Consider the following 27,109-nt stretch of genomic DNA (forward strand, 5'->3'; position numbering starts at 1 on the left):
AACCTGGGAGGCGGAGGTCGCAGAGAGCCAAGATCGTGCCATTGCACTCCCGCCTGGGCAACAAGAGTGAAACTCTGTCTCAAAAAAAAAGAAAGAAAGAAATTACTTTAGACAAAAAGCAAATGACAAAAGAAGGACTCTTGGAACATCAGAAAAGAATAAAAAACAATAGTGAGAAAAAGTAAAATACAATCAACTTTCCTTCTCTTGCATTTTCTAAATTATAGTAGTACCTTCTTATCCTTAAAGGATGCATTCCAAGATCCCTCGTCACTGCCTGAAGCCTTGAATAGTACTAAACTCCATATATACTATCTTTGCTTTTCTTTTTATTAATTATTTTGTTATTATACTTTAAGTTCTGGGATACATGTGCTGAACGTGCACGTTTGTTACATAGGTATGCATGTGCCATGGTGGTTTGCTGCATCCATCAACCTGTCATCTAGGTTTTTTTTTTTTTTTTGAGTCTTGCTCTTGTTGCCCAGGCTGGAGTGCAGTGGCATGATTTTGGCTCACTGCAACCTCTGCCTCCCAGGTTCAAGAGATCTTCCTGCCTCAAGCCCTCTAGTAGCTGGGATTACAGACACACACCACCACACCCAGCTAATTTTTGTATTTTTAATAGATACAGGGTTTCACCATGTTTGCCAGGCAGGTCTTGAACTCCTGACCTCAGGTGATATACCCACCTCAGCCTCCTAAACTGCTGGGATTATAGGCTGGGCCACCGAGCCCAGCCCCATCATCTAGGTTTTTTTTTTTTTTTTTTTTTGAGACGGAGTGTTGGTCTGTCGCCTAGGCTGGAGTGCAATGGCGCGATCTTGGCTCACTGCAAGCTCCACCTCCCGAGTAGCCGGAACTACAGACGCCTGCCACCATGCCCAGCTGATTTTTTGTGTTTTTAGTAGCGACGGGGTTTCACCATGTTAGCCAGGATGGTCTCGATCTCCTGACCTCGTGATCCACCCACCTCGGCCTCTGAAAGTGCTGGGATTACAGGTGTGTCCATCATCTAGGTTTTAAGCCCTGCATGCATTAGGCATTTGTCCTCAGCTATCCCTCCCCTTGCCCCCACTCCCTAACAGACCCCAGTGTGTGATATTCCCCTCCCTGTGTCCATATGTTCTCATTGTTCAACTCCCATTTACAAATGAGAACATGTGGTGTTTGGTTTTCTGTTCCTGTGTTAGTTTGCTGAGAAAGATGGTTTCCAGTTTCATCCACGTCTCTGCAAAGGACATGAACTCATTCTTTTTTATGGCTGCATAATATTCCATGGTGTACATATTATTAAGTGAAGAACTTTCACCTTTTCACTTAAAGGAAGTGCTTTACAGCTTCTCTGTGGCATATCCAAATTACCAGCATCACTATTCTGAAATTTTGGGCCATTATTAAGTAAAACACAACAAACTGCAATATCCTGATGGTCAATCTGAGAATGGGACAACTGAGAAAGCTACGAAGTGACTGAGGGTGCACAGCATAAACAGCATGGATACACTGGACGAAGGGATGAATCACATCCCAGGCACGACGGGGCAGGACAGTGTGAGATTTTGTCATGCTCCTTGGAACAGCATGTAGCTTAAAACTTATGAACTGTTGGCTGGGCACGGTGGCTCATGCCTGTAATCCCAGCACTTTGGGAGGCTGAGGTGGGTGGATCACCTGAGGTCAGGAGTTTGAGACCAGCCTGACCAACATGGAGAAGCCCTGTTTCTACTAAAAATACACAATTAGCCGGGCATGGTGGTGCATGCCTGTAATCCCAGCTACTCAGAAGGCTGAGGCAGGAGAATCGCTTGACTCCGGGAGGCGGAGGTTGTGGTGAGCTGAGATCGCGCCACTGTACTACAGCCTGGGCAACGAGAGTGAAACTCTGCCTCAAAAACAAAAAAAAAACAAAAAAAACAAAAAAAACCCCAACAACTTATGAACTGTTTATTACTGGAATTTTCCATTTATGGTTTCAGAAGGTGGTTAACTGCAGGTAACTGAAACCATGAAAAGCGAAACCACAAATAAGGGGGTCTACGGTACTCTTCCTCAGGGGCAGTCTGTGTATTGCAGCACCTTCAGTTGTTACTATGAAAGCCCTGCTGGTGCTGTAGTTAAGTTTTGGAAACAGGGTGTGTTCTATAATGTTCCGATTAAATACTGGTGTTTTCACAGCCCTCTGTCTTGGGCTATGAACTTCACAATTGTTTTTCCAGTGATACAGTTCCTTTCTCTTCTGTCCTGTATTCTCTGGCTGCAGAGTCGCTGGTTGATTTCCTCTAAGCCCTGACCCCTGTTTATTCTGTTTTCTTTTATTTTTCCTTCATTATGTAAGACAAGAAGACTGGAGGAGGCTAGAGTAGGAGGCATTCCATTCCTCAGCTGGGATAAAGCTCTGGCACAGTCCCTTCCTTTGGAGAGTAAGCTTTTGCTATGAAGCAAGCTCTGGACATCCCCCTCAAACCTGTCCACACTCAGCCTTCCTTAATTTATCAAAAATATTACGATTTACATGTTCCTACCTAATGTGTCAAAAAAATTTATTGATTTTCAATTTGTTCATTTTTTTTTTTTTTTTTTTGGAGATGGAGTCTTGTTCTGTTGCCCAGGCTGGAGTGCAGTGGTGCGATCTCAGCTCACTGCAACCTCCACCTAGTAGCTTGGAGAGATTCTCGTGCCTCAGCCTCCTGAGTAGCTGGGACTACAGGCACATGCCACCATTCCCGACTAATTTTTGTATTTTTAGTAGAGATGGGGTTTAGCCATATTGGCCAGGCTGGTCTTGAACTCCTGACCTCAAGTGATCCACCCACCTTGGCCTCCCAAAGTGCTGGGATTACATGCGTGAGCCTAGCCTTTATTTTTATTTATTTATAAGACAGGGTCTTGCTCTGTCACCCAAGCTGGAGTGCATTGTCAAAATCATAGCTCAATGAAGCCTCAAAATCCTGGGCTGAAGTGCTCCTCCTGCCTCAGTTTCCTATGTCCAGCCCAGAGTGGTTTTAGATATGTAGGGTTTACCATTATCTTAGGTTCTAGTAACCTAAGATGCCTGGGTATTTTTGTGTCCTCAGTAAATGGCCACAGGTATCTTTGGGGGAGTTCAGGAGGAAGATTTATAGTATATTCTCATAGCCGGGTAAGATCTTTTTTCAAGAGTCCTTTTTCAACCTCCCCTTCATCTGGGTCTGTGAACTCTCTGAAGTCAGGGAATTGGTTGAAAAGCTGGGTCTCTCAATTTTGGAGACTTATATCAAGTTTTTGTTCACCAGATCAAGTTACATCTTTAGTAGTCTGCCCATCAATTTGTGAACACCAAAGATCCCTGTGGATCAACTGACGGGTTACCCCTCTGATCCACTGCCCATTATGACAACGTTGCTCATCTTTCTCCATTGACCAGTGCTGCCACTTGGCTTCTACCACTCCAGGATTCCATCATTAACATTAGAATCAAGGAGCCCATCTCAACAGTTCCATTGTGTACCACCATCTTATACCTGTAGAGGACCGCAGCCACAGGACTTTTCAAAAACACTGGTGCTGCTCTTACCAATGGACTTCTCAATACTCTGGTGAAGGGATTGTCCTCTGGTTTCTTCTGAGGGATACACTGAAAGGGTGGAAGAGTGTGTTACTCATGACAAATCTACTTCAACATTCCTTTCTCACCAAGACTTAGATCCTTCTCTATTATTCCAAGGACGTTCTAGGATTTCTTTTTTTTTTTGAGACAGGTTTTTTTTTTTTTGGAGACATGTCACCGAGGCTGGAGTGCAGTGGCACAATCATGACGCATTGCAGCCTCAACCTCCCAGACTCAAGCAATCCTCCTGCCTCAGCCCCCAGAATAGCTGGGACCACAGAGGCATGCGACCACACCCAGCTAATTTTTATATTTTTTGTAGAGACAGGAGTCTCATCATGTTGCTCAGGCTGGTCTAGAACTCCTGGGTTCAAGTGATCTACCCTCCCCAGCCTCCCAAAGTGCTGGGATTACAGGTGCAAGCCACTGTGCCCGGACAGAAGTCCTAGTATCTTAACCTAATTTAATGAAGGCACTGTTAAGTATGGTTTCATCAATCAACTCAGCAAACTAAAAAGCCACTCCTGGCTGATTGAGCTAACACACTGAATCCAGAATCTCTCGTACTACAAATAAATCAATAATTTCAATTTTATATTCCTTTTTGTCTGGTTTAGAATCCACTCCCATAGAAATCCTGTGGGGATAATATATATTAGCAACATTTTGCAATTCTTTCCTTGTGTAAGCTTCTCCTCTGATGTCAAATGTTCTACTCATCTTCTTGGGGTATGGTAAGATCTGATTCTGGTTGTGGATCTGAAAGCAAAGAAGCATTGACATTCCATTGCAAGGTTAGTGCCTTTAGCGAAGTCATTACAGGATCTTCATGCAAGGTATTGCCAGTTTATGAAAGAGGGCAGGAGGAATGGGTTTACCTATCAAAGGAGACTCAGTGGGATTTGGGGTTTCAAGATAATAAAATTCATTCCAAGCTACAAACATGTTCCCATTCCAAGTTCGAAGATTTCTTTCTTTCTTTCTTTGTCTTTTTTTTTGTTTGTTTTTTCCTTTTTGTGGAGAATGGGGTCTCGCTATACTGCCCAGGCAGGTCTGGAACTCCTGGGCTCAAGCTATCCTCCCTCCTCTGCCTCTCTGAGAGCTGGGATCACAGGCGTGAGCCACCGTGCCCAGCCCTTTCTTTTCTTTTTTTGAAACGGAGTCTTGCTCTGTCGCCCAGGCTGGAGTGCAGTGTCTCAATCTTGGCTGACTGCAACCTCCACCTCCTGGGTTCAAGTAATTCTCCCACCTCAGCCTCCTGAGTAGCTGGGATTACAGGCGCCTGCCACCATGCCTGGCTAATGTTTATATTTTTAGTAGAGATGGGGTTTCACCATGCTGCCCAGGCTGGTCTTGAACTCCTGACCTCAAGAGGTCCACCCACCTCGGCCTCCCTAAGTGTTGGGATTACATGCGTGAGCCACTGCACCTGGCGATTTCTTTCTCATTTAAGAGATGGAGTCTTGCTGTTGCCCAAGATGGAATGCAGTGGTGTGATTATAGCTAGGACCACAGGTATGTGTCACAACACCGGCTTTTTTTTTTTTTGAGATGGATTCCCACTCTGTCACCCAGACTGGAGTGCAGTGGCGCAATCTGGGCTCACCGCAACCTCCACCTCCCAAGTTCAAGTGATTCTCCTGCCTCAGCCTCCCGAGTAGCTGGGATTACAGGTGCCCGCCACCACGCCTGGCTAATTTTTGTATTTTTAGTAGAGATGAGGTTTCACCATGTTGGCCAGGCTGGTCTCAAACTCCTGACCTCAGGTGATCCACCCACCTTGGCCTCCCAAAGTGCTGTGATTACAGGCATGAGCCACCATGCCCAGCCCTGGCTAATTTTTAAATTTTTTGTAGAGACAGCCAGGCTATGCTGCCCAGGCTGGTCTCAAACTCCTGGTCTCAAGCAATGCTCCTTCCTCAGCCTCCTGAAGTGCTGAGATTATAGGCCTGAGCCACCATGCCAAGCCTTTTTTTTTTTTTTAATTTTTAATTTTTAAATAGCTGGGACTCCTGGAGCAGTACCCCCAAGACCTCGTGGATACGAAGGGTTTCCAATTAATTCCAAAATTTCACATATGGTCCAGTTTCATCATAGTGCCTAAGAAGAAGTTCATCTGAATTTATGCCATATTATCCATAGCCAGAATTCAGAGCAATTCTGGAATCAGACAATTTGACACCTATAAACTGTTCAAGTCTAGGGTCTGCATCAACACCCCCCAACTTTTTTGAGATGGGGTCTTGCTGGGCTCCCCAGGCTGATCTAGAACTCCTGGGTCCCGGCTAGGACTACAGGCATGTGCCATCATGCTCAGCCCCATAAACAACTTCTATATGTATAGCTCTGCGTAAAAAGACCATTGTCAACTGCACATATATAAGTTCATTTATTTATTTATTTATTTATTTTTGAGACAGAGTCTCACTCTGTCACCCAGGCTGGAGTGCAGTGGTGAACTCGGCTCACTGCAACCTCCACCTCCCAGGTTCCAGCGATTCTCTGCCTCAGCCTCCCAAGTAGCTGAGACTACAGATGTGTGCCACCGCACCTGGATAATTTTTGTATTTTTTGGTAGAGATGGGGTTTCACCACGTTGGCCAGGTTGGTCTCGAACTCTTGACCTCAGGTGATCCACCCACTTTGGCCTCCCAAAATGCTAGGATTACAGGTGTGAGCCACCGTGCCTAGCCCCTTTATTCATTTCAAGGGCTATGGTTCCCGAAATGTCACCAAGTTTGTTACATTATTGTCCACCAGATTCTAACAACATGAAATTGGGTTTCTTCATCCTCTTCTCTTTTTTTCTTCTCTTTGCTTTTTTCTTCTTATTTTTAAGTCTTCTTTCTTTTAGACTTTACATAACAATATTCTGATGAATGCCAGTTGTGGTGGCTCATGCCTGTAATCCCAGCACTTTGGGAGGGTGAGGCAGGCCAATCACAAGGTTAGGAGTTCGAGACCAGCCTGGCCAACATGGTGAAACCCCATCTCTACTAAAAATACAAACAGTAGCTGGGCATGGTGGCAGGTGCCTATAATCCCAGCTACTCAGGAGGCTGAGGCAAGAGAATTGTTTGAACCCGGGAGACAGAGGTTACAGTGAGCTGAGACTGCGCCATTGCACTCCAGCCTGGGCAACAGAGTGGGACTCTGTGTCAAAAAAAAAAAGAAAAGTATTCTGATGAGACTTCTGAATAAGAGGTGGAAGCTGGCTCAGGACAAAATATTTGTGCTAGAGCAGAACGGGCAGGGGAGGAACAAAAGTGGAGGCAGGCCAGGTGCGGTGGCTCACGCCTGTAATCCCAGCACTTTGGGAGGCTGAGACGGGCGGATCACCTGAAGTCAGGAGTTTGAGACCAGCCTGACCAACATGGAGAAACCCCGTCTCTACTAAAAATATGAAAAAATTAGCTGGGCGTGGTGACGCATGCCTGTAATCCCAGCTACTCGGGAGGCTTAGGCAGAAGAATCGCTTGAACCTGGGAGGCGGAGGTTGTAGTCAGCCGAGATCGGGCCATTGCACTCCAGCCTGGGCAACAAGAGCAAAACTCAAAAAAAAAAAAAAAAAAAAAAAGGGGGAGGCAAAGGAAAAAACTCCCTGAAAGCTCATACAATGGCAGGGAGTGAATGTGTCTCTCAGGAATCTCTTGCCTTTTTCACTCAAACATTAAGCCCTCCTCAATCTGCTTTTGGCTTCCATTATAGCCTTTGTTTGGGTTTATTCAGGAAAACTAACTGTTTTGAAAAAGCACTATAACTGTGCTTCCTCTGGTCTCACACCACACTACAACAATCAACACAGAAGATTTCCATGATCTGGCTGGGCGTGGTGGCTCATGCCTGTAATCCCAACACTTCTGGAGGCCAGGGTGGGCGGATCACTTGAGGTCAGGAGTTTGAGACCAGCCTGGCCAACATGGGGAAACTCCATCCCTACTAAAAAAAAAAATACAAAAATTAGTGCGTGTGGTGGCATATGCCTGTAGTCCCTGCTACTCTGGAGGCTGAGGCAGGAGAATTGCTTGAAACTGTGAGGTCAAGGTCACAGTGAGCCGAGATCGCACCACTGCACTCCAGCCTGGGCAACATACCAAGGCTCTGTCTCAATGGAAAAACAGAAAGAAGAAGATGACTTCCATGATCCCGAAATATATGGGGATTTCTCCCCACCAACAAGCAAGCAGTCGGTTCTGAGGCAGACACCAGCTGGGTGCACTCCACTTCAATTCTGACACTCTATCTAGGGATACCGCCAGATCCCAAGGATTGAGGGCTCAGTCCCCAAGATACCAGTTGCAATTCTAGGCCTCCAGAACTTCTGACGGATCAGCTTCAAGCTGGGGTTTCCATGATCCCTTCTTTGGGTTTGATTAATGTGATAGAATAGCTCACAGAACTCAGGGAAACACTTATGTCTACTGATTTTTTATAAAGGATATTACAAGTAACACAGATGAAGAGATGCGCAGGGCGAGGTAGGTATGGGAGAAGGGGTGAGGACCTTCCATGGCCTCTCCCCATGTGCCACTTTGTGTGTATTCAGCTATCCAGAAGCTCTCTGAAACCTGTCCTCTTGGGTTTTTGTGTGTGTGTTATTTTTGTTTTTTTTTTTTGAGACCGAGTCTTCCTCTGTTGCCCAGGCTGGAGTGCAGTGGCATGATCTTGGCTCACTGCAACCTCCACCTCCCAGATTCAAGTGATTCTCCTGACTCAGCCTCTTGAGTAGCTGGGACTACAGGTGCCCGCCACCATGCCCGGCTAATTTTTTGTATTTTTAGTAGAGATGGGGTTTCACGGTGTTAGCCAGGATGGTCTCGATCTCCTGGCCTCGTGATCTGCCTGCCTCGGCCTCCCAAAGTGCTGGGATTACAGGCGTGAGCCACTGCGCCCGGCCAATTTTTGTATTTTTAGTAGAGATGGGATTTCACCCTGTTGGCCAGGGTGGTCTCAAACTCCTGACATCAAGTGATCCGCCAGCCTTGGCCTCCCAAAGTGCTGGGATTACAGGCATGAGCCACCACGTCCGGCTCTTGGGTTTTTATAGAGGCTTTATTAGGAAGGCATGATTGATTAAGCATTGATCATTGACCCTCTGTCCTACTGAGAAGTTGAGGGTGGGGCTGAAAGTCTCAACTCCCATTATGTCTTTGTCTTTCCAGTGACCAGCCCTATTCTGAAGCTGTTAGTCACATTAGCATACAAAAAGGCAGGAGTCTGGAGATTCCCAAGACTTTAGGAGTTGCAGGCCAGGAAATGGGATGAATACCAGATATGTATTTCACAACATCACACACACAAATAAACAAAAAACACTCAATGCATTTCAAGCAGAGGAGAATTAAATGTCAGGAATGGGTGCATACAAAACCACTGGAAGAACTGGAAGAGCAAAAACCAGGGAATACCAACGCTATCTTCAGGTCAACCACTGAAGCTCTAGTCTAGTACACAGAAATTCCTGCTGGGGAACTGCAGGACATTCCCATTGGTGGATACAGCTTCCCAGCTACCTCAAGGTGGGGTGCTGGTAAGGAAGCATGTCATGTCCGCAGCGGTCCATGCATCTGTCTGCTGCAGTCAGAAAATAAGAAAACAGTTTTTACCTTTGTTCCATTTCCCAATTCTCTCTCTCTCTCTCTTTTTTTTTTTTTTTTTTTAGGCAGAGTCTTGCTCTATCACCCAGGCTGGAGTGCAGTGGTGCGCTCTCCGCTCACTGCAACCTCTGTTTCCCAGGTTCAAGTGATTCTCATGCCTTAGCCTCCTGAGTAGCTAGGACTACAAGCACGCCCACCAAACTTGGCTAAATTTTTTTTCATATTTGTAGTAGAGATTGAGTTTCGCCATCTTGGCCAAGCTGGTCTTGAACTCCTGTCCTCAAGTGACCTGCCCGCCTCGGCCTCCCAAAGTGCTGGGATTACAGGAGTGAGCCACCGCACCCGGCCCCAATTCTCATATACATATATGTGTGTATATATACATTTTTTTTTTTTTGGCAGAAGGCAAATAACATCCATCACCACGGAGCCAAAGGGATCTGGGAATTATTGTTCCCTGGCTTCCAGTCCCTCTGATACATAGAAACAACACAGACAGGAACTGGAATAAATGCAGATTACCTCCTCCCTCCAATCCTTCCCCACAACCCCCGCCATCTGGCACTGAGGAGATCTCCCAACTTTTATGAAGGTTGTAATTTCAATTCCAAACGGCCGAAAAACTTTTCGGAGACATTCAGCCCAGCCCTCCTAGCTCACCACCCGCCTCCGCCTGCCATACAGACATTTTACCTACTGTTCTTTGTGGTGTATTTTCCTGCCCTCTTTTCCATCTCTACTTTCCTGCCTCTCTGGATAGTCTGTGCCTCCTGGGTACGGAGCCCAGAATCTGTTAAGGGTGATTGGAGGAGGAAACTTAGCGGATAAGCAAGAAAGAGAACAGGTTCTATTTTCCCCTAGTCTAAGTACAAGTAATGTTCTGATTACTTCTGTCCTCTCTTCCCCATGTTAGAACAACTGGAATTTTAAAAGTTCATTCTCTTGCTAAAACTGTCATGAGACAGCTGGAGATGGTACATTTACAAAAAATCCAGTTCTAGATGGCTAACTTTCAAAGTAAGACGACAGTGAAAAATGTCTATTTTAATATCCTTTGTACTTTTGCTGGGCGCAGTGGCTCACGCCTGTAATGACGGATCACGAGGTCAGGAGATCGAGACCATCCCGCCTAAAACGGTGAAACCCCGTCTCTACTAAAAATAAAAATAAAAAATGGCCGGCCGTGGTGGCACGTGACTGTAGTCCCAGCTACTCAGGAGCCTGAGGCAGGACAATCGCTTGAACCCGGGAGGTGGAGGTTGCAGTGAGCCAAGATCGCGCCACTGCACTCCAGCCAGGGCGACAGAGCGAGATTCCGTCTCAAAAACGACAACAAAATATCCTTTGTAGTTTTACACACACACGTATATGGATATACAGTACATATATTTTAAAAAACCATATACACACACACACAGTTCTTTTTTTTTTTTTTTTTCCTGAGTCTCGTTCTGTGGCCCACGCTGGAGTGCAGTGGTGCGATCACATCTCACTGCAGCCTGAAACTCCCTGACTCAAGCAATCCTCCCACCTCAGCCTCCAGAGTAGCTGGGACTTCAGAAGCACGCAACCACGCCCCACTAATTTTTGTATTTTTTGTAGAGACAGGGTTTCACAATGTTGCCCAAGCTGGTCTCGAACTCCTGGGCTCAAGCTATCCTACCGCGTCGGTTTCCGAAAGTGTTGCGATTACAGGCGTGAGCCATAGCGTTACATGTGGTGGGGGGGAAGAGAGAGAAAGAGAGAGAGTGAGAAGAAGGAGGAGGAGGAGGAGGAGAAGGAGGAGAAAGAAGGAAGAAGAAAGAAAAGAAATATAGAGAGGGTGTTCAAATCTACTGTTCAAGTGCTTTCCATGTACATATAATCTCTTTTTAAAATCCCATCCAGCTCTGTTGAGATGAGAAAACTGAAGCTCTGAGAGGCTGAGTACCTTTATCACGCTCCCGCAAAGATAAAAGAACCGCCATCTGCCCATATTAATTTCCCTGAGATGAAATGTGACAGGGAAAGATACCTCAAAATTAAGGAAATGGAGAGCTTCGAGAATCATCTTCCATCTCCGCCGAGTCCCCCAGGAACTTGGCCCGGAGTCTTTGGGCTGTCCCACCTGATCTTGCCCCAGTGCGGCTCCACACCCTGGCGGGCGGCGTACGGAGTGTCCCGGCCCCCGGCACCAGCCAGCGTCGGAGTGGGTAGGACTGGAGATGGCAGCCTCCGGTCCAGGGGAAGCGGGACTCTACGGAAGGGCTGGGAAGAGGGTAGGAAGAGGGGGGCGGGGGCGGGAACTGTTCCGCCCCCTCCCCCTCTGTCTACTTTCATTGGCCAAGGGCTTCCTGGCCCCAACCCACCTCCCGCCTCCAGGGCGCCGCTTAAAATGTGCGGAGCAGGTGCCTTGGGTGGAGCCACAACTTTGCGCGAGTGTCTTGGTTGAGCGCAGCGCCCATTCATTGCCCGCGAGCGTCCATCCATCTGTCCGGCCGACTGTCCAGCGAAAGGGGCTCCAGGCCGGGCGCAGCCGCCACCCGGGGGACCGAGGCCAGGAGAGGGGCCAAGAGCGCGGCTGACCCTTGCGGGCCGGGGCAGGGGACGGTGGCCGCGGCCATGCAGTCCTGTGCCAGGGCGTGGGGGCTGCGCCTGGGCCGCGGGGTCGGGGGCGGCCGCCGCCTGGCTGGGGGATCGGGGCCGTGCTGGGCGCCGCGGGGCCGGGACAGCAGCAGTGGCGGCGGGGACAGCGCCGCGGCTGGGGCCTCGCGCCTCCTGGAGCGCCTTCTGCCCAGACACGACGACTTCGCTCGGAGGCACATCGGCCCTGGGGACAAAGACCAGAGAGAGATGCTGCAGACCTTGGGGCTGGCGGTAAGGACCTCCACCCGGCCCTCCGCGGCCTCCCCTCCGCCCTGCCCGGGTTCTGCCTGCGCGGCCTCCCGGCTCCTACCCTGAGCTCTGCTGCGCTCCGCGTGGTCCCCGCACCCTGGGTCCCGGGCCGTGGCGTGGAAGCAAATTCGTGCCTTTGGTCCTCTTGCCTTCTTACTTCTTAACTGCTTACTTTCTCCTGCACCCAGTCTTCGTGCCTCAAAAGTGTACATTTTTAAACCGCCCGCAGCCCAAGTGGCCCTGTGGATGGACCCAGACTTTGCAAGAGGAGGAAGACCCCCTGATTAAGAGTGGGCATACCGGTTAGCTCCGGTTGCAACTGAAATCCAACCCCGAGTGGCGGAGTCTCCACCCCACTTCACGATTTTCTTTCCTCCAAATCATTCTGGCTTGCTCAGAGTTTTCCTTTTCTTTTAAAAAGAACCCTAATTAGGCGATTTAAATGAGGTTCCCACAAGGCTTTGTAGTCGCAAAACACAGAGGTGACTCTTTTAACTCAGAGGCACTTTCCTCTGCCTTGCGTTTTAATTTTAGAGCATTGATGAATTGATCGAGAAGACGGTCCCTGCCAACATCCGTTTGAAAAGACCCTTGAAAATGGAAGACCCTGTTTGTAAGTGGCCGGGAGGGCTCCCTTGGACTTAGATTATTCTGGCCTATTTGTCTTTTGTGGTTCCCTGAAAATCGAGCTCTGGGGTTAGGATTGCTCAGGACTGGGAATGTGTGGATTAAAATAAAACAGTGGCGGGTACCTCCGGAGCCGCGGGAAGGTGGGATATTTGGTTCTCGGAGCAGACAGTTTTGTATTAGGAGAGAGTCGATGTTGTGCGGTTCTTGGTCTTTATCCTGGGGCCCCCGCGAGCTTCCCCTGCGTTTTGTAGCAGATTCCCCATTTCCCAGGCACCCTCTCACCGGCCAGGGTGCTCTCATACTTTGGGTTGAGAGGTGTCATTACCTGCGCAGACCCGGATAGACTCAAAGGATCTAGGAATTGCCTAAGGTCGTGCAACTGGGGAAGTGACCAGACATCTCGCCTCCCTCCCCCACGCTTCTTTAGATCGCAGTATTTTCCAATTGTTTTCTTACCTCACGTCCAAATTTTATTATTTACCAACTGAAAGACACCAGTACTTTTCGAGTCCGAATGGTTTTTCTTTTCTTTCTTTTTTTTTTTTTTTTGAGACAGAGTCTCTGTCGCCCAGGCTGGAGTGCTGTGGCTTGATCTCGGCTCACTGCAACCTCCGCCTCCCTGGTTCAAGCAATTCTCCTGCCTCAGCCTCTTGACTAGCTGGGATTACAGGGGCGCACCACCACACCAGGCTCATTTTTATATTTTTATTAGAGACAGGGTTTCTTCATGTTGGCCAGGCTGGTGTCGAACTCCTGACCTCAGGCAATCCGTCTGCCTCGGCCTCCCAAAATGCTGGGATTACAGGCACGAGTCACTGTGCCCTACCCCGAATGGTTTTTCTAGAAAAACACACAAATAAGATTTACATTTGTTTAAGAAAGGTCAGTTTACTCATAGACTTTCTTAGAATTTTATTTTAGGTTTAAAATATTTTTAATGGTCCAAGATTGCTTTTCAGGGGTATTTTTATGTGGGTATTTGACTTCTATGGGGTGAGGGGACAATCCATAAGTGAAGGGCACTGGCTGAGCTCTTAAAAAAAACTCATCTGGTTATCTCACTTTCAATCATGGAGATACTTATCTCTTTTTCTTCTAGAGTCAAATGGAGAGAGAGCAGCTGTTTTATTTTGTTGCTATGATAGAAAGGATCTAGTGTGCAGATGGCAAGCTTTATTTTGTTTGAAGGTGGACATTTGAGGTATGGAGCCTATCTGCTTCAGGTTGGCTGCTCAGGCTATGCTGAGGGCTGCTGCCTTTGTTGGTTTCAAATCTGATCGTTGTTGAAAACCTGCATGTTTTGCTGAATTGAACTAATTGAGATTTAGGGATGGTTGGAGGGAAGCCTTATCTATTTCCATTTTAGAAAATCAGAATCCTGGCTGGGCACGGTGGCAAATGCCTATAATCTCAGCATTTTGGGAGGTCTAGGCAGGTGGATCGCTCGAGGCCAGCAGTTTGAGACCAGCTTGGGCAATATGGCGAGACCCCATCTCTACAAAAAATACAAAAATTAGCCGGGTTTGGTGGTGTGCGCCTGTAATCCCAGCTACTCCGGAGGCTAATGTGGCAGAAACACTTGAGCTGGGCAGTGGAGGTTGCAGCGAGCCAAGATGGCTCCACTGCACTTCCGCCTGAGTAACAGAGTGAGACCCTGTCTAAAAAAAAAAAAAGAAAGGAAGAAAAGAAAAGAAAATCAGAATCCTAATTCATTTGATGTGTGAAGAGTGAAGAGTTGTGTATCTTTAAAGCAGGGTATTTTAGGTGAATATTTGAACAAGTGAATCCCTTCCTGAGACTTTCAAAGTCAGGGAATGTTTAGGTTAGCTATTTTTATAATATATATACTCTAAAATAAAGTGTTCTTTTCAGAGCATTAGAGCCTGGGAAACATGGCAAAGTTGTGTATCCTTTTTTAGTTTAGTTCTTGGTTCCAGCTGAATAATTTGAACATTAAGGGATTCTGATTCTTCACTGTGGAAGTGTGCTCCTGAAAAGTAATTTGCAACTTGAATATAAACTTAATTTTTTTATTTTTTATTTTTATTTTTGAAATGGATTCTTGTTCTGTTCCCCAGGCTGGAATGCAGTGGCATGATCTCTACTCACTACAACCTCTGCCTCCCCAGTTCAAGCCATTCTCCTGCCTCAGCCTCCTGAGTAGCTGGGATTACAGACGTGCACCACCATGCCCGGCTAATTTTTTGTATTTTTAGTAGAGATGGGGTTTCTCCATGTTGGCCAGGCTGGTCTTGAACTCCTGACCTCAGGTGATCCACCCACCTTAGCCTCCCAAAGTGCTGGGATTACAGGCATGAGACACCATGCCCATGCCATATAAATTTTAAACCTAGCAGCTTCTGTGACATTTTGAGCTTGTTCCATCTAGTTTGGGATGATTCACACAGAAAATATTGCACAATCAGAAGTCCCCCCATTCCCTGAAATGGACCAGTTCTCCAACAAAGCTTGTTTCTTGGAATAGTGAGCTGGGGGTGTTGGGAGAGTGGAGGAGGATGCACCTGCAAAGGATGAATTTTGACTCTGAGGTGTGCACGTGTCATGGTGAATGAATACTCTCCAGGTGGGGAGAGCAAATTGGTGCATGTAAGCTCTGGTAGTAGCATTTCCATTTAATAGTGGAGCACCATTACTCAAACTTGGTTTCATGTGAATGCCTGTGTTCTAGTGTAGTCAGAAAGGAATTCTGGATTAAATATTTGTTTGCCATGTACAGAGAAAACTGTAGTGAGAGCTAGTTATAGGAGTGTTAAATGTCCTCATTGCAGAGTAAAGATTGTGATCAGTTTGGAAATACTTGGGTTACTCATTACACATAACTCAGTAATCTCAGACATTTATGTAGTGCTTACCATGTACTGGACACTCTTTAACGTGCTTTCGTGTATTAATGTATATTACAACCCTATGAGGAAAATACCATTAATACTTCTGTTTTAAAAATGAAGAAACCATGATATTCAGATGATGCATGACTTGCCCAAGGTCATAGCTGGTAAGTGGTGGAGGCAGAATTCAAACCCAGGCAGCCCAGCTCCACTGTCCACACTCCATCCACTACTTTGCTCTCTCTTCATTTTGTCCTTTGCAAGGTCGTGGGTGTACAAAGTGGAAAACTTCTGTCCTGAATCACCTGGAATATCCAGTTTACAGATGTGCACAAACCCAGTTGCACTAGAATCACCCTGCCATATGCCAACTGCTCCAGCGGAAACACAGCAGCTTCCTGGCAGCACAGACGTGGGAACATTCAGGCCTGCTGCTAGGGCAAGGGAAGGGGTCACGGAAGTGCAATACTGAAGAATGAGCAGTGATGCTCTGCTAGATAAATCTGGGGGAGGCTGCTGGAGGTAGTGGGATTAACATGTATAGGACAGAATGGCCGGACAGAACCAGGGGAGGACGGGTGGTTCATCAGTCACTAAGGATGCTCCCCCTCTTCTTGGACAATTCAGAAAGTGCCTTGAAAAAATACTTTGATCATGAACTGGCTGCTAAGTAAGTTATTATTCAGAGAAACAAGCAAAGCTATTCAGTTCAAAATCCTGTCCTGTTCAAGTGAATCCCGCATTCCCCATCCACACGCACTCAACAACAACAAAAGGACTAGAAGGATATGTGTCACTGGCAACACTGATTTCTCTGAATGGTGCCCTTATTAGTGGTTTTAGCTTTCCTTTAATTACTTTGCAGTTTTGGAATTTTCTGCAGTGTAGGTATTCATTTTATAATTAATTCAAAGTTAAAAATTACTTTATGACCAAAGCCAGTTACTTTTAGCTATGGTATGCCTCGCTGTGTAGTCTTTTCAGTGAATTCATCTCAAGGCAACTAGACTGAACTAGACTGAACTAATCGTAGATAAACTGCAGGGATTAAAGTTTACACAAAATTGCACATTGCTTGTGGAAGAGAGAGGAGAAACTAAACCCTCCAATGTTCACATTATTCAACTAGAACTGAGGAGATGAGTTGTCAGAATGATGGACTTGTGCCAGCTGAATGTTCCAGAGTGATTTCTACTAAATGGTTAATGGAGGGCAGTGAGCGGAGGGAGGGAGCATTGTGTAATGCAGCTGCAGGTGTTGGCTTTGTCACCCTAGTTGGGTTGCGCGCTCTCCTGAACTGACCCCAGGGGCAACTAGGCCATGGCAGCTGTTCCCCAGGCCGAGGCCACGACTTGTCTTTAGCCAGATGATGCCCATTGCCAGGTCCTGCCTGTAGGCCCCGCAGTCTGTGACAAGGCTTTCCTTTGGCCATTCCCGACTCATTCAATTCCCAGCTTATAGGAATTATTATTTCTTCTTTAGGATGATTCCAATAAATTTCCATTAAATGACTGTAACAGTAAAGATTAGCTAAATGAGAGAAACAAAGGCTGTAATGAGCTTGCTGTAGCAAGGGAGTCAGACTTGCATTTTGACAGAGGAGAGGAAAGCTTTATTGTGGAAAAAAGGGAAGCCTTTAGGTATGTTCTGATTGGAGGTTGTTTACAAGGGAAGCTGTCTGAGGATTTACTAGAAGTCGGGCAACTGATGTGATTGGTTATGGGTACATGTTTGGCTTAGCCTGGTTGGTCCTATGTTGGAAGTGGGACAAAAATTAGGGAAGCTATCAGTTATTAATCAAGTTCTGGCCATTTGGGGCCAATTGTTAGGGAAGTTGTTGTTCGGTTTCCTGGATTGTCACTAGAGATAGCAATCTGGCTTTCTCTGTAAGTCTAACTTGTAGCAGGCTGGCTTCCTTGATTGTTTATTCTAAGTAAGCGGGTTAGTTTCCTGGACAGGTGTGGGTGACAGTTCTATTTTTAAATATGGTCTGGTAATTGTCTATTTGTATATGTAGTCCCTCACAGCAGAATCTGTTTTGTCCATATATATATATATATATATATATATATATACACATATATATATTTTTTTTATGGTGAAAAGATATATATATATTTAGAATTAGGCAGCTGGACTCAGTTTAGATGATCCCAATTTTGTTGGCAACATCCAAAGCATCATAATCAGGAGCCAGTCGAACATATACCTTCTTCTCTCCATCAGGCCGAATCAGGGTGTTGCCCTTGGCCACATCAATGTCATAGAGCTTCTTCACAGCCTGTTTAGTCTGGTGCTTGTTGACTTTAACATCCACAATGAACACAAGTGTGTTGTTGTCTTCCATCTTCTTCATGGCAGACTCAGTGGTCAGCGTAAACTTGATGATAGCATAGTGGTCAAGCTTGTTTCTCCTGGGGACGCTCTTCCGAGGATATTTGGGCTGTCTCTGGAGTCGCAGGGTCTTGGACCGCCGGAAGGTGGGTGACGTGTGGATCTTTTTTTTGTGGCTGTGGACACCTTTCAACACTGCCTTCTTGGCCTTTAAAGCCTTCGCTTTGGCTTCGGCTTTAGGAGGGGCAGGAGCTTCCTTTTTCGCTTTCGGCGCCATCTTGTGAAAAAGCTCTGTTTTTGTCATTAATTCTCAATAGGCAGATTGGACTGTCACCTTGTTGCCTAATTGTTAAATGTTTACTGACTACTATTGAAAGACACTCTGAGGATATACTTTTTTTTTTTTCTGAGACAGAGTCTCGCTCTGTTGCCCAGGCTAGAGTGCAGTGGCACAGTCTTGGCTCACCACAACCTCTGCCTCCTGGGTTCAAGCGATTCTCCTGCCTGAGCCTCCCGAGTAGCTGAGACTACAGGCACGCACCACCATGCCCAGCTAATTTTTATATTTTTAGTAGAGATGGGGTTTCACTATGTTGGTCAGGCTGGTCTCAAACTCCTGACCTCGTGATCTGCCTGCCTTGGCCTCCCAAAGTGCTGGGATTATAGGCGGGAGCCATCGTGCCCAGTGAGGATATACATTTGAATAAACATAGTCACTATCTCCAAGGGGCTTACATCTTACCTTCTTAATATAAATAGATCAGACAGACACTTAAAAAGTTCTAGGTGCCATGAAAGCTGTGGGTAAAATGTAATGAGCGTTCAGAAATGATGTGAAATGGGATGGAAAGACAGAGTTAAGAGTTGGAATATATCTTCTCAATGTAAAGAAGCAAAGATGAAGCTGGGAGCAGTGACTCACGCCTATAATCCCAGCACTTTGGGAGGGCGAGGCGGGTGGATCATCTGAGGTCCGGAGTTCAAGACCAGCCTGACCAACATGGTGAATCCCCGTCTCTACTGAAAATACAGAAATTACCTGGGCGTGGTGGCGCATGCCTGTAATCCCAGCTACTTGGGACGCTGAGGCCGAGGCAGAAGAATCGCTTGAACCCGGGAGGTGGAGGTTGCAGTGAGCTAAGTCGCGCCATTGCACTCCAGCCTGGGCGACAGTGAGACTCTGTCTCAAAAAAAAAAAAACAACAACAAACAACAAATAAACAAACAAACAAAAACTCAAGCAAAGGCAGTACCTTCACTGAGAAAAAGGAAATGGAAAAATGCAACGTGCAAGACATAATTCGGCAAGCACTTGAATATTGTTGCAGGATCATCCCTGATGGAATCTTAAATAATTATGCTATCAATTATTTGGGGGATATTCAGATAAATGTCGAAGTATATCATGGTAAAAGTGGAGGTGTGAAAATATTTGTTTTAAAAGTGATGAGATTACAGGCTGACACCTGTAAACTCAGCACTTTGGGAGGTTAAGGTGGGTGGATTGCTTGAGCCGAGTAGTTCAAGACCAGCCTGGGCAACATCCTGTCTCTTTAAAAAAAAAAAAGTAAAAAAAAATTTTTAATGTGTTGAGTCCTAAAATAAATTATGATCAGTTTTTCCTTTCTTATTAAAATTAGAATCCCAAACTAGAAATCTCAGTGTTGGCTGGGCACAGTGGCTCATGCCTGTAATCCTAGCACTTTGGGAGGCTGAGGCGGATGGATCACTTGAGGCCAGGAGTTCAGCATCAGCCTGGGCAACGTGGCAAAACCCTGTCTCTACTAAAAATACAAAAATTAGCTGGCTGTGACTTCATCTCAAAAAACAAGACAAAACAAAATTTAAAAACCCTCAATCTTGATAAAGTATCTTTTTTTTTTTTTTTTGAGAGAAGTCTCGCTCTTATCCCCCAGGTTTGAGTGCAATGGCTCGATTCTCAGCTCACTGCAACCTCTGCCTCCGGGGTTCAAATGATTCTCCTGCCTCTGCCTCCCAGGTAGCTGGTATTAAGTCACCTGCCACCACGCCTGTCTAATTTTTGTATATTTTAGTAGAGACGGGGTTTCACCATGTTGGCCAGGCTGGTTTCGAACTCCTGACCTCAAGTGATCCGCCTGCCTCGGCCTTCCAAAGTGCTGGGATTTTCCAAACTGCTGGGATTACAGGCGTGAGCCATTGTGCCCGGACTTTTTTTTAAAAAAAAAAACAAAGAAAACCAGTTCTGCTCTGTCACCCAGGCTGGAGGGCAATGGCACGATCTCGGCTCACTGCAACCTCCGCCTCCTGGGTTCAAGCAATTCTTCTGCCTCAGCCTCCCGAGTAGCTGGGATTACAGGCGCCCACCACCACAGCCAGCTAATTTTTGTATTTTTAGTTGAGATGGGCTTTCACCGTGTTGGTCAGGCTGGTCTTGAACTCCTGACCTCAAGTGATCTGCCCGCCTCAGCCTCCCAAAGTGCTGGGATTACAGTCGTGAGCCACTGCGCCCGGCCTATTTTGGGTTTTTTAATTTTATTTTTGAGATGGGGTCTCACTCTGTTGCCCAGGCTGGAGTGCAGTGGTGTGATTACAGCTCACTGCAGCCTCGACCTCCTGGGTTCAAGTGATCTCGCACTTCAGCCTCCTGAGCAGCTGGGACTACAGGCACATGCCACCATGCCCGGCTAATTTTTGTATTTTTTCTAGAGACAATCTTACTGTGTTGCCCATGCTGGTCTCGAATTCCTGGGCTCAGGAAGAAATCCTTCCGACTCTGCCTCCCAAAATACTAGGATCATAGGCGTGAGCCACCTTGCCCGACCAACTTTATTTTTTAGAGCAGTTTTAGGTTCATGGCAAAACTGAGTGAAAGCTACAAAGATTTCCCATTAAACCTACTGCCTCCACACAAGCGTAGAGTCTCCCATTATCAGCATTGCCTACCAGAGCATTTGCTACAATTGAACCTACATTAATGCATCATTATCACCCAAAGTGTTTTTTTTTTTTTTTTTTTGAGATGGAGTCTCACTATGTCACCCAGGCTGGAGTACAGTGGCACGATCTCAGATCACTGCAACCTCCGCCTCCTGGGTTCAAGCGATTCTCCTGCCTCAGCTTCCTGAGTAGGCGAGACTACAGGCATGAACTACCACGCCTGGCTAATTTTTGTATTTTTAGTAGAGACGGGGGTTTCCTCATGTTAGCCAGGCTGGTCTTGAACTCCTGACCTCAGATGATCTACCCACCTTGGCCTCCCATAATGCTGGGATTATAGGTGAGCCCCTGCGCCTGGCCTCACCCAAAGTGAAGATTGTTTACGTTAGGATTCAGTCTTGGTGTTGCACATTCTAGGGGTTTAGACAACTGTAGTATAACATCTGTTCATTATTATCATTTTTATTTTAAAACATTTTATTTTTATTTAATTTTATTTATTTTATTTGAGACAGTATCTTGCTATGTCAGCCAGGCTTGACTACAGTGGAATGATCACAGCTCTGTGCAACCTCGACCTCCCCGGCTCAGGCAATCCTGTCACCTCAGCCTTCCAAGTAGCTTAGACCACAAGGAGGACCACCGCACCTGGCTAATTTTTTTAATTTTTTTGTAGACATGGGGGTCTCAATATGTTGCCCAGGCTGGTCTCAAGCTTCTGGGCTTAAATGATTCTCTCATTTTGGTGTGCCAACATGCTGGGGTTATAAGTGTGAGCCACCACACCCAGATCCTATTATTATTATTATTTAGAGACAGGGTCTTGCGCTGTCACCCAGACTAGAGTGCAGCGGTATGACTATAACTCACTCTAACCTCAAAACATATTCAGTGCTATCAAACTGAAATCAATTATACTGTATTATAAATATAGGGCTATTCTTGAGGGCTATAATGGTACATAGGACCATTTGCCCATACATAAAGTGCCCTAGACTGCTCAGCTTTTGGTTTTTGGATTGGTGTTTGCTATCACCTTTGTTATCAGTGGGTTATTAAGGTACTATTGCCAAATCTCCTTCTACAGCTTCCTCCATCTGCTTCCATTCTGCACTTATTGAGAGTCAGATGTAGAAGATAAGATACTGCTTTAGGCACTTGGTGTACAAAAGTCAGGAGGTAAAAGATGATAAAGATATCCCCAGCTATAGATTATAACTTATAAGGAAATAGATATTGAATAGTTTGATGGGTCTGCAAATAGGATGGAGACTTCGTCTGAAGTTATGGCATGAGCAGAGGTATGGAAGTGTGGAAATACGTGGTTATTTGAGGGATGGTGAATAGACCATGTGGTTAGAATGTTAGATTGCAGAGGGACATGAAAAACAAGGTATGGGGCCACAATATGGAGGGCTCAGAGCCAAAAGGGATTTATTTTCCCCCCTCTAAGTGATGGGTAGACAGGAAAAGTTACTATAGAGGGAAGTGGAAGGATTGATCCTGTGTTTTGCAGAGTGCCTCTGAGATCAGAGGAGAGGGAGGGGGAGAAGCGGGAGAGGGAAGGGGAGCCTCCAAACTATTGCAGGTCTAACTTTGGTGGAAGGGGAGAGAAGCAGAATGAAGACTGGGTAGGAAGAGTCTTACAGTACAGAACAGATCTAAGAGCGTTTCCATCAGGCCCACATGGAGTCCTGGAGCTACAGCTGCCCATGGGAGGAGTCTTATATCTCCAGAGAATGAATAAGTCTGCATTAGTTTTCCGGCAGAGCTTAGTCACTGGCTTCGGGCAGCCCAGGAGAAGCATGGCGGGGTTTTGTTTGTTTGTTTGTTTGTTTTTTTGAGACACGGTCTGGTTATGTCACCTAGGCTCAAGTGCGGTGGTGCGATCTCAGTTCACTGCAACCTCTGCCTCCCAGGCTCAAGCGATCCTCCCTCCTCAGCCTCCCTAGTAGCTGGGACTGCTGGCGTGAGCTACCATGCCCGGCTAAATTTTGTATTTTTTGTAGAGATGGAGTTTCGCCATGTTGCCCAGGGTGGTCTTGAACTCCAAGCTCAAGCAACCTGCCTGCCTTGGCCTCTCAAAGTGCTGGAATTAGAGGCATGAGACTCATGGTTTTGGGTTTGTTTGTTTTTCTCTTTTTGAGACAGAGTCTTATTCTGTTGCCCAGGCTGGAGTACAGTGGTGCAATCCTGGCTTACCACAGCCTCCACCTCCCAGATTCAAGATTCTCCGGCCTCTGCCGGGCGTGGTGGCTCACACCTGTAATCCCAGCACTTTGGGAGGCTGAGGCGGGTGGATCACAAGATCAGGAGATCGAGACCATCCTGGCTAACACGGTGAAACCCCGTCTCTACTAAAAACACAAAAAAATTAGCCGGGCGTGGTGGCGGGCGCCTGTAGTCCCAGCTACTCGGGAGGCTGAGGCAGGAGAATGGCGTGAACCCGGAAGGCACAGCTTGCAGTGAGCTGAGATTGTGCCACTGGACTCCAGCCTGGGCGACAGAGTGAGACTCCGTCTCAAAAAAAAAAAAAAAAACCATTCTCCTGCCTCAGCCTCCCAAGTAGCTGGGATTACACGCCTAGCTCATTTTTGTATTTTTAGTAGAGATGGAGTTTTGCTGTGTTGGCCAGGCTGGTCTCGAGCTCCTGACCTCAGGTGATCCACCCTCCTCGGCCTTCCAAGTGCTGGGATTATAGTTGTGAGCCACTGTGCCTGGCCAGAAGCATGGTTTTTGTACAGACGTGGTGGTTGATCCAGAGAGGCAGGAGATGAGGCTGTCAGTCAGTTTCTAGATGGGGTAGTGATGTTGATGTCATTGATTAACAGAGGGGGAACAGGGAGAAGTGGAAGAAGAGATTGGGTCTTGCTTGAGCAGAATTGGGTTTGAGGTATTCGTGGAATATGCATTTGGAAAAGTTGAAGCAAAAGTTGCAAAGTAGAGTCTAGAGATCCAGAGAGAGAAGAGATGGAGTTGCAGATTTAGTGAGTTTTCCGAACAAATTCATGAGAATTAGTGAAATTTCCCAGGGATGGAGTGTGGGGAAGAAAGAAAAGCCAGGATATAAGGAAATAAAACATGCAGAAGGAGAGAGGCAGGGCAGTCTGAGATGAAGTCATCAGAGGCAGGAGGATATATTTTCAGTCAGGGAGTTATGGACCCCTGTGTCGTATTCTCAACCTTTCTTAGGCAGAAGAGGGAAGAAAGTCTGCATAAAGACATAAGGATCCTCCGAGGTGGGAGGAGTTGAGGGGCTGCATTTCTGACGATCTCTCTGCATGAGAGACAGGAAGGCTGAGACTGAGTACTAGGGAAAAGTGAATTTCAGAAGAGCTATTGTGTGCATCTGGGTGGCGAGGACCCTTGATCAGCCTGCAGACAGGGTCTGCTGAGAGCATCTGGGTGGCGAGGACCCTCGATCGGCCTGCAGGGAGGGTCTGCTGAGAGCATCTGGGTGGCTAGAACCCTTAATTGGCCTGCAGGCAGGGTCTGCTGAGAGCATCTGGGTGGCGAGGACCCTTGATCGGTCTGCAGATAGGGTGTGCTGAGAGCATCTGGGTGGCGAGGACCCTCAATCGGCCTGCAGGGAGGGTCTGCTGAGATTGAATAGCGGGAATTTGTAAGGCCTGTTTGAGTGTCCTCCACCCCACCATCAGTCAGTGACTTGGAAGCAGGAACAGAGAAATGTGGTGACTGAGTTCAGCCGAGGGGAGGACTTCAAGGTCCACTAGTCAGCTCAGTGAGGTTGAGAGAGAGGTGGGGCAGCCCCACCCACATTCTGCCTGCAAGCTCAGTGACCCGCCTCAGGAGGCTGGGAGTGAGGGCCCGGGCTGCACCGGGGCAGGTGCTAGAGAATAGGGATGTGAGTCGCTGTGGGCGAATCTGTGTTGTGACTTCTATTCTTCATGTCCTCTTCCCCACTCCATCAAATAGCACTGTGCCTTGCTTAAACAAGTCTCAGTTGTACGATGTATGGATAACTTTGATCTCATTTTGACTCAAGTTTGCTTTACTTTTTGTAAGTCCAGAGTATTCATACAAAAATGCAAACTGAGAATTTTAGTAAGAATTCTCAATGCCTGTATCATCAACATACTAACTGACTGAACAATGAAGAAATAAAATTTTGGGAAGTCTGAAATTATTGTAGACACTGCATTATTTTATACAACTTTCTTAATAGCTGCAGGTTTCCACTGATAAATGTTTCTCTGAGGCTCACACATTTTGGGATGTAGTTGAACCAAATGTGAGAACAATTTATGCATTGATTCATCATCATGAGTCTGTGATGGGTGAGTTCCTGGGCTAGCCATACGTGAAAGTTTAGGTGAATTTTCATTGCAACACATTGATTCACCTGTATTTTCTGAGCATTTACTATAAGAGATTACAATTTACTTGGTGTGATTCTGGGTTGGACTGCAAATTTCTCCATATGACTTTTTTTTGAGGTAGGGTCTCACTCTGTCACTCAGGTTGGACTGCAGTGGCATGATCATGGCTCACTGCAGCCTCAACCTCCTGGGCCAAACAGATCCTCCCACTACTGCAGCTTCCTGAGTATCTGGACTACAGGCATGTGCTACCACATGGACTAATTTATTTCATTTTGTAGAGACGGGGTCTTGCTGTGTTGCCTAGGCTGCTCTCAAACTCCTGGGTTCAAAACATCCTCCTCCCTTAGCCTCCCAAATTGCTGGGATTACAGGCATGAGCCACTGTGCCCAGCCCATATGCCTTTGATCTATAAAAAATTATCTTTTTCTCAAGCATGATACACTGTTTGAGTTGGACTCTTAGGACACAGTCTTCCCTTCTTGTTCTTGCTCTGTAGGCCATGACAATGTACCTTTGGGGCAGCAAAGAGGGAAAACAAATCCTCTGGGACCTGCACTGATTCTCATTTCAAACTCAGCATTTGGCCTGAATACATAGGTCAGCTGGTATTCCAGATAAATACTATGAATTGCAATGTTTCTCTGTACATTTCTTAACATTTGTAGATTAAATGAAAAGGGGCCTCCCACAGGAAGGAGTATGATCCAAGTTCAAGGAGTAAAATAACAAGACATATCATCCCTTGTCCCACTCCCCACAGTGAATGTTGTTTTGGTTTTGCTACAGCTGGTAGGGTCTTGAAGCTATGCATCTCTCGGGTGATCAGGAAGAGCTGCAGAGACTGCTCACTCATACGGAGACAAGGGACCAAGGAGTCATCAGAAACATAGATGGGACATGCCTCAGCTCCTTTTGAGTGGAGGTGTCCTGAGGAGGGCGGTAACCCCTGAGGGTCATGAAGGACTGAATGAGGCGTGGTATTAATTGGCTGAGCAAGAAGACAGGGAAGAGCCTGGCAGGCTTAGAGCAAGGAGACTCAGAGCCCCAGGTTGGGCCTGCGTGCTGCTGCCCTGACCACATCCTTACACATGGCACAGCTCTGCTGGTCTGCAAGGGTTTTAGGTTCAGTTTCCTCTGTACACTGTGCAGAGCGTAGCATATAGATTGGCTTGGCTTTCTGGAACGATTCAACGCATTCCGTGATTCAGCTGACTTGGCTAGTGAAACCCTCCTCTGCCCAGGGAGGAAACTTGACAAGTAACAGGGAGTTGGGTCTATGGACTGGGTAAGTGGGCTTGATCCAGGTGGCTATAGGGGAGAGAAAGGAGTGCTATAAATGACTGGGTGATGTTGGGGAAAGGATCAGCATGCAGATGGAATTTGCTTCCAAATTCTGACTTCCCTTCAGAAAGATGAGAAAGTCCTGCCATGCTGTCATTCATGGTCTGTTTATCTTGACTGACACCCCAGCCCCACCCCATGGTTCCCTCTCAGCTTCACAGCTGAGGATTAGGATGTTGGCAAGAACAATCTGCCCAGGCAGTCTCTGTCCTCACATTCTGGCCCCAGCTTTCCCCTTACCCTCTAGCAGAGAAAGGCCTGTCTCAAACTGGTGACATTGGGCAAATTCAAATATGAGTGTGTTGGTTTTCAGTCCTGATGATTTCCTTGGAGACCTTTTCCTAGTGTCTTGCCAAGCACATGGAGGGCGAAGAGTGAGGGAGGCTCTGACGCGGTTAGTGGCTGCTGTGTGTGAGGCGCTGCTGGCTGGGCTCCCCAGAACATGGTCTGTGGATGGCCTACTGATGCCTGGGACCGATGGGATGTACACCCATGTACCCATGTATTTTACAAGGAGGATTTCATTCTACATGCAACATTTTAATTTTATTTATTTATTTTTTTTCTGAGACAGAGTCTCGCTTTGTCACCCAGGCTGGGGTGCAGTGGCGCGATCTCGGCTCACTGCAAGC

General features: G+C 46.7%; 3 protein-coding genes across 4 annotated transcripts in view; 1 reads left to right on the forward strand and 2 right to left on the reverse strand.

Annotated features, from left to right (window-relative positions):
* LOC129136016 (uncharacterized) overlaps positions 1–13,012 on the reverse strand; it is a 30,942-nt gene extending 17,930 nt beyond the window's left edge. The window contains exons 1-4 of the mRNA XM_063787350.1: positions 12,973–13,012; positions 12,157–12,340; positions 11,201–11,995; positions 3,504–3,616 (exon numbers count right to left, since the gene is read on the reverse strand). Coding sequence (XP_063643420.1) covers positions 11,233–11,995; positions 12,157–12,340; positions 12,973–13,012 — 987 coding nt within the window. The 3' untranslated portion in view covers positions 3,504–3,616; positions 11,201–11,232. The remainder of the gene's footprint in view (positions 1–3,503; positions 3,617–11,200; positions 11,996–12,156; positions 12,341–12,972) is intronic.
* GLDC (glycine decarboxylase) overlaps positions 11,788–27,109 on the forward strand; it is a 108,752-nt gene continuing 93,430 nt past the window's right edge. For both annotated transcript variants that reach the window (XR_010148783.1, XM_001143144.8), the window contains exons 1-2: positions 11,788–12,042; positions 12,595–12,673. Coding sequence is in view for 1 of the 2 variants with exons in the window: in XM_001143144.8 (XP_001143144.1) it covers positions 11,788–12,042; positions 12,595–12,673 (334 nt within the window). In the remaining variant the exon portion in view is untranslated. The remainder of the gene's footprint in view (positions 12,043–12,594; positions 12,674–27,109) is intronic.
* Positions 17,627–18,174, reverse strand: LOC737867 (large ribosomal subunit protein uL23-like). Its single transcript, XM_054658665.2, has one exon. The coding sequence runs from the start codon at positions 18,148–18,150 to the stop codon at positions 17,683–17,685; it is 468 nt and encodes a 155-aa protein (XP_054514640.1). The 5' UTR covers positions 18,151–18,174; the 3' UTR covers positions 17,627–17,682.

Source organism: Pan troglodytes, chromosome 11 (assembly GCF_028858775.2).
Source record: "Pan troglodytes isolate AG18354 chromosome 11, NHGRI_mPanTro3-v2.0_pri, whole genome shotgun sequence".
NCBI classification, from domain to species: domain Eukaryota; kingdom Metazoa; phylum Chordata; class Mammalia; order Primates; family Hominidae; genus Pan; species Pan troglodytes.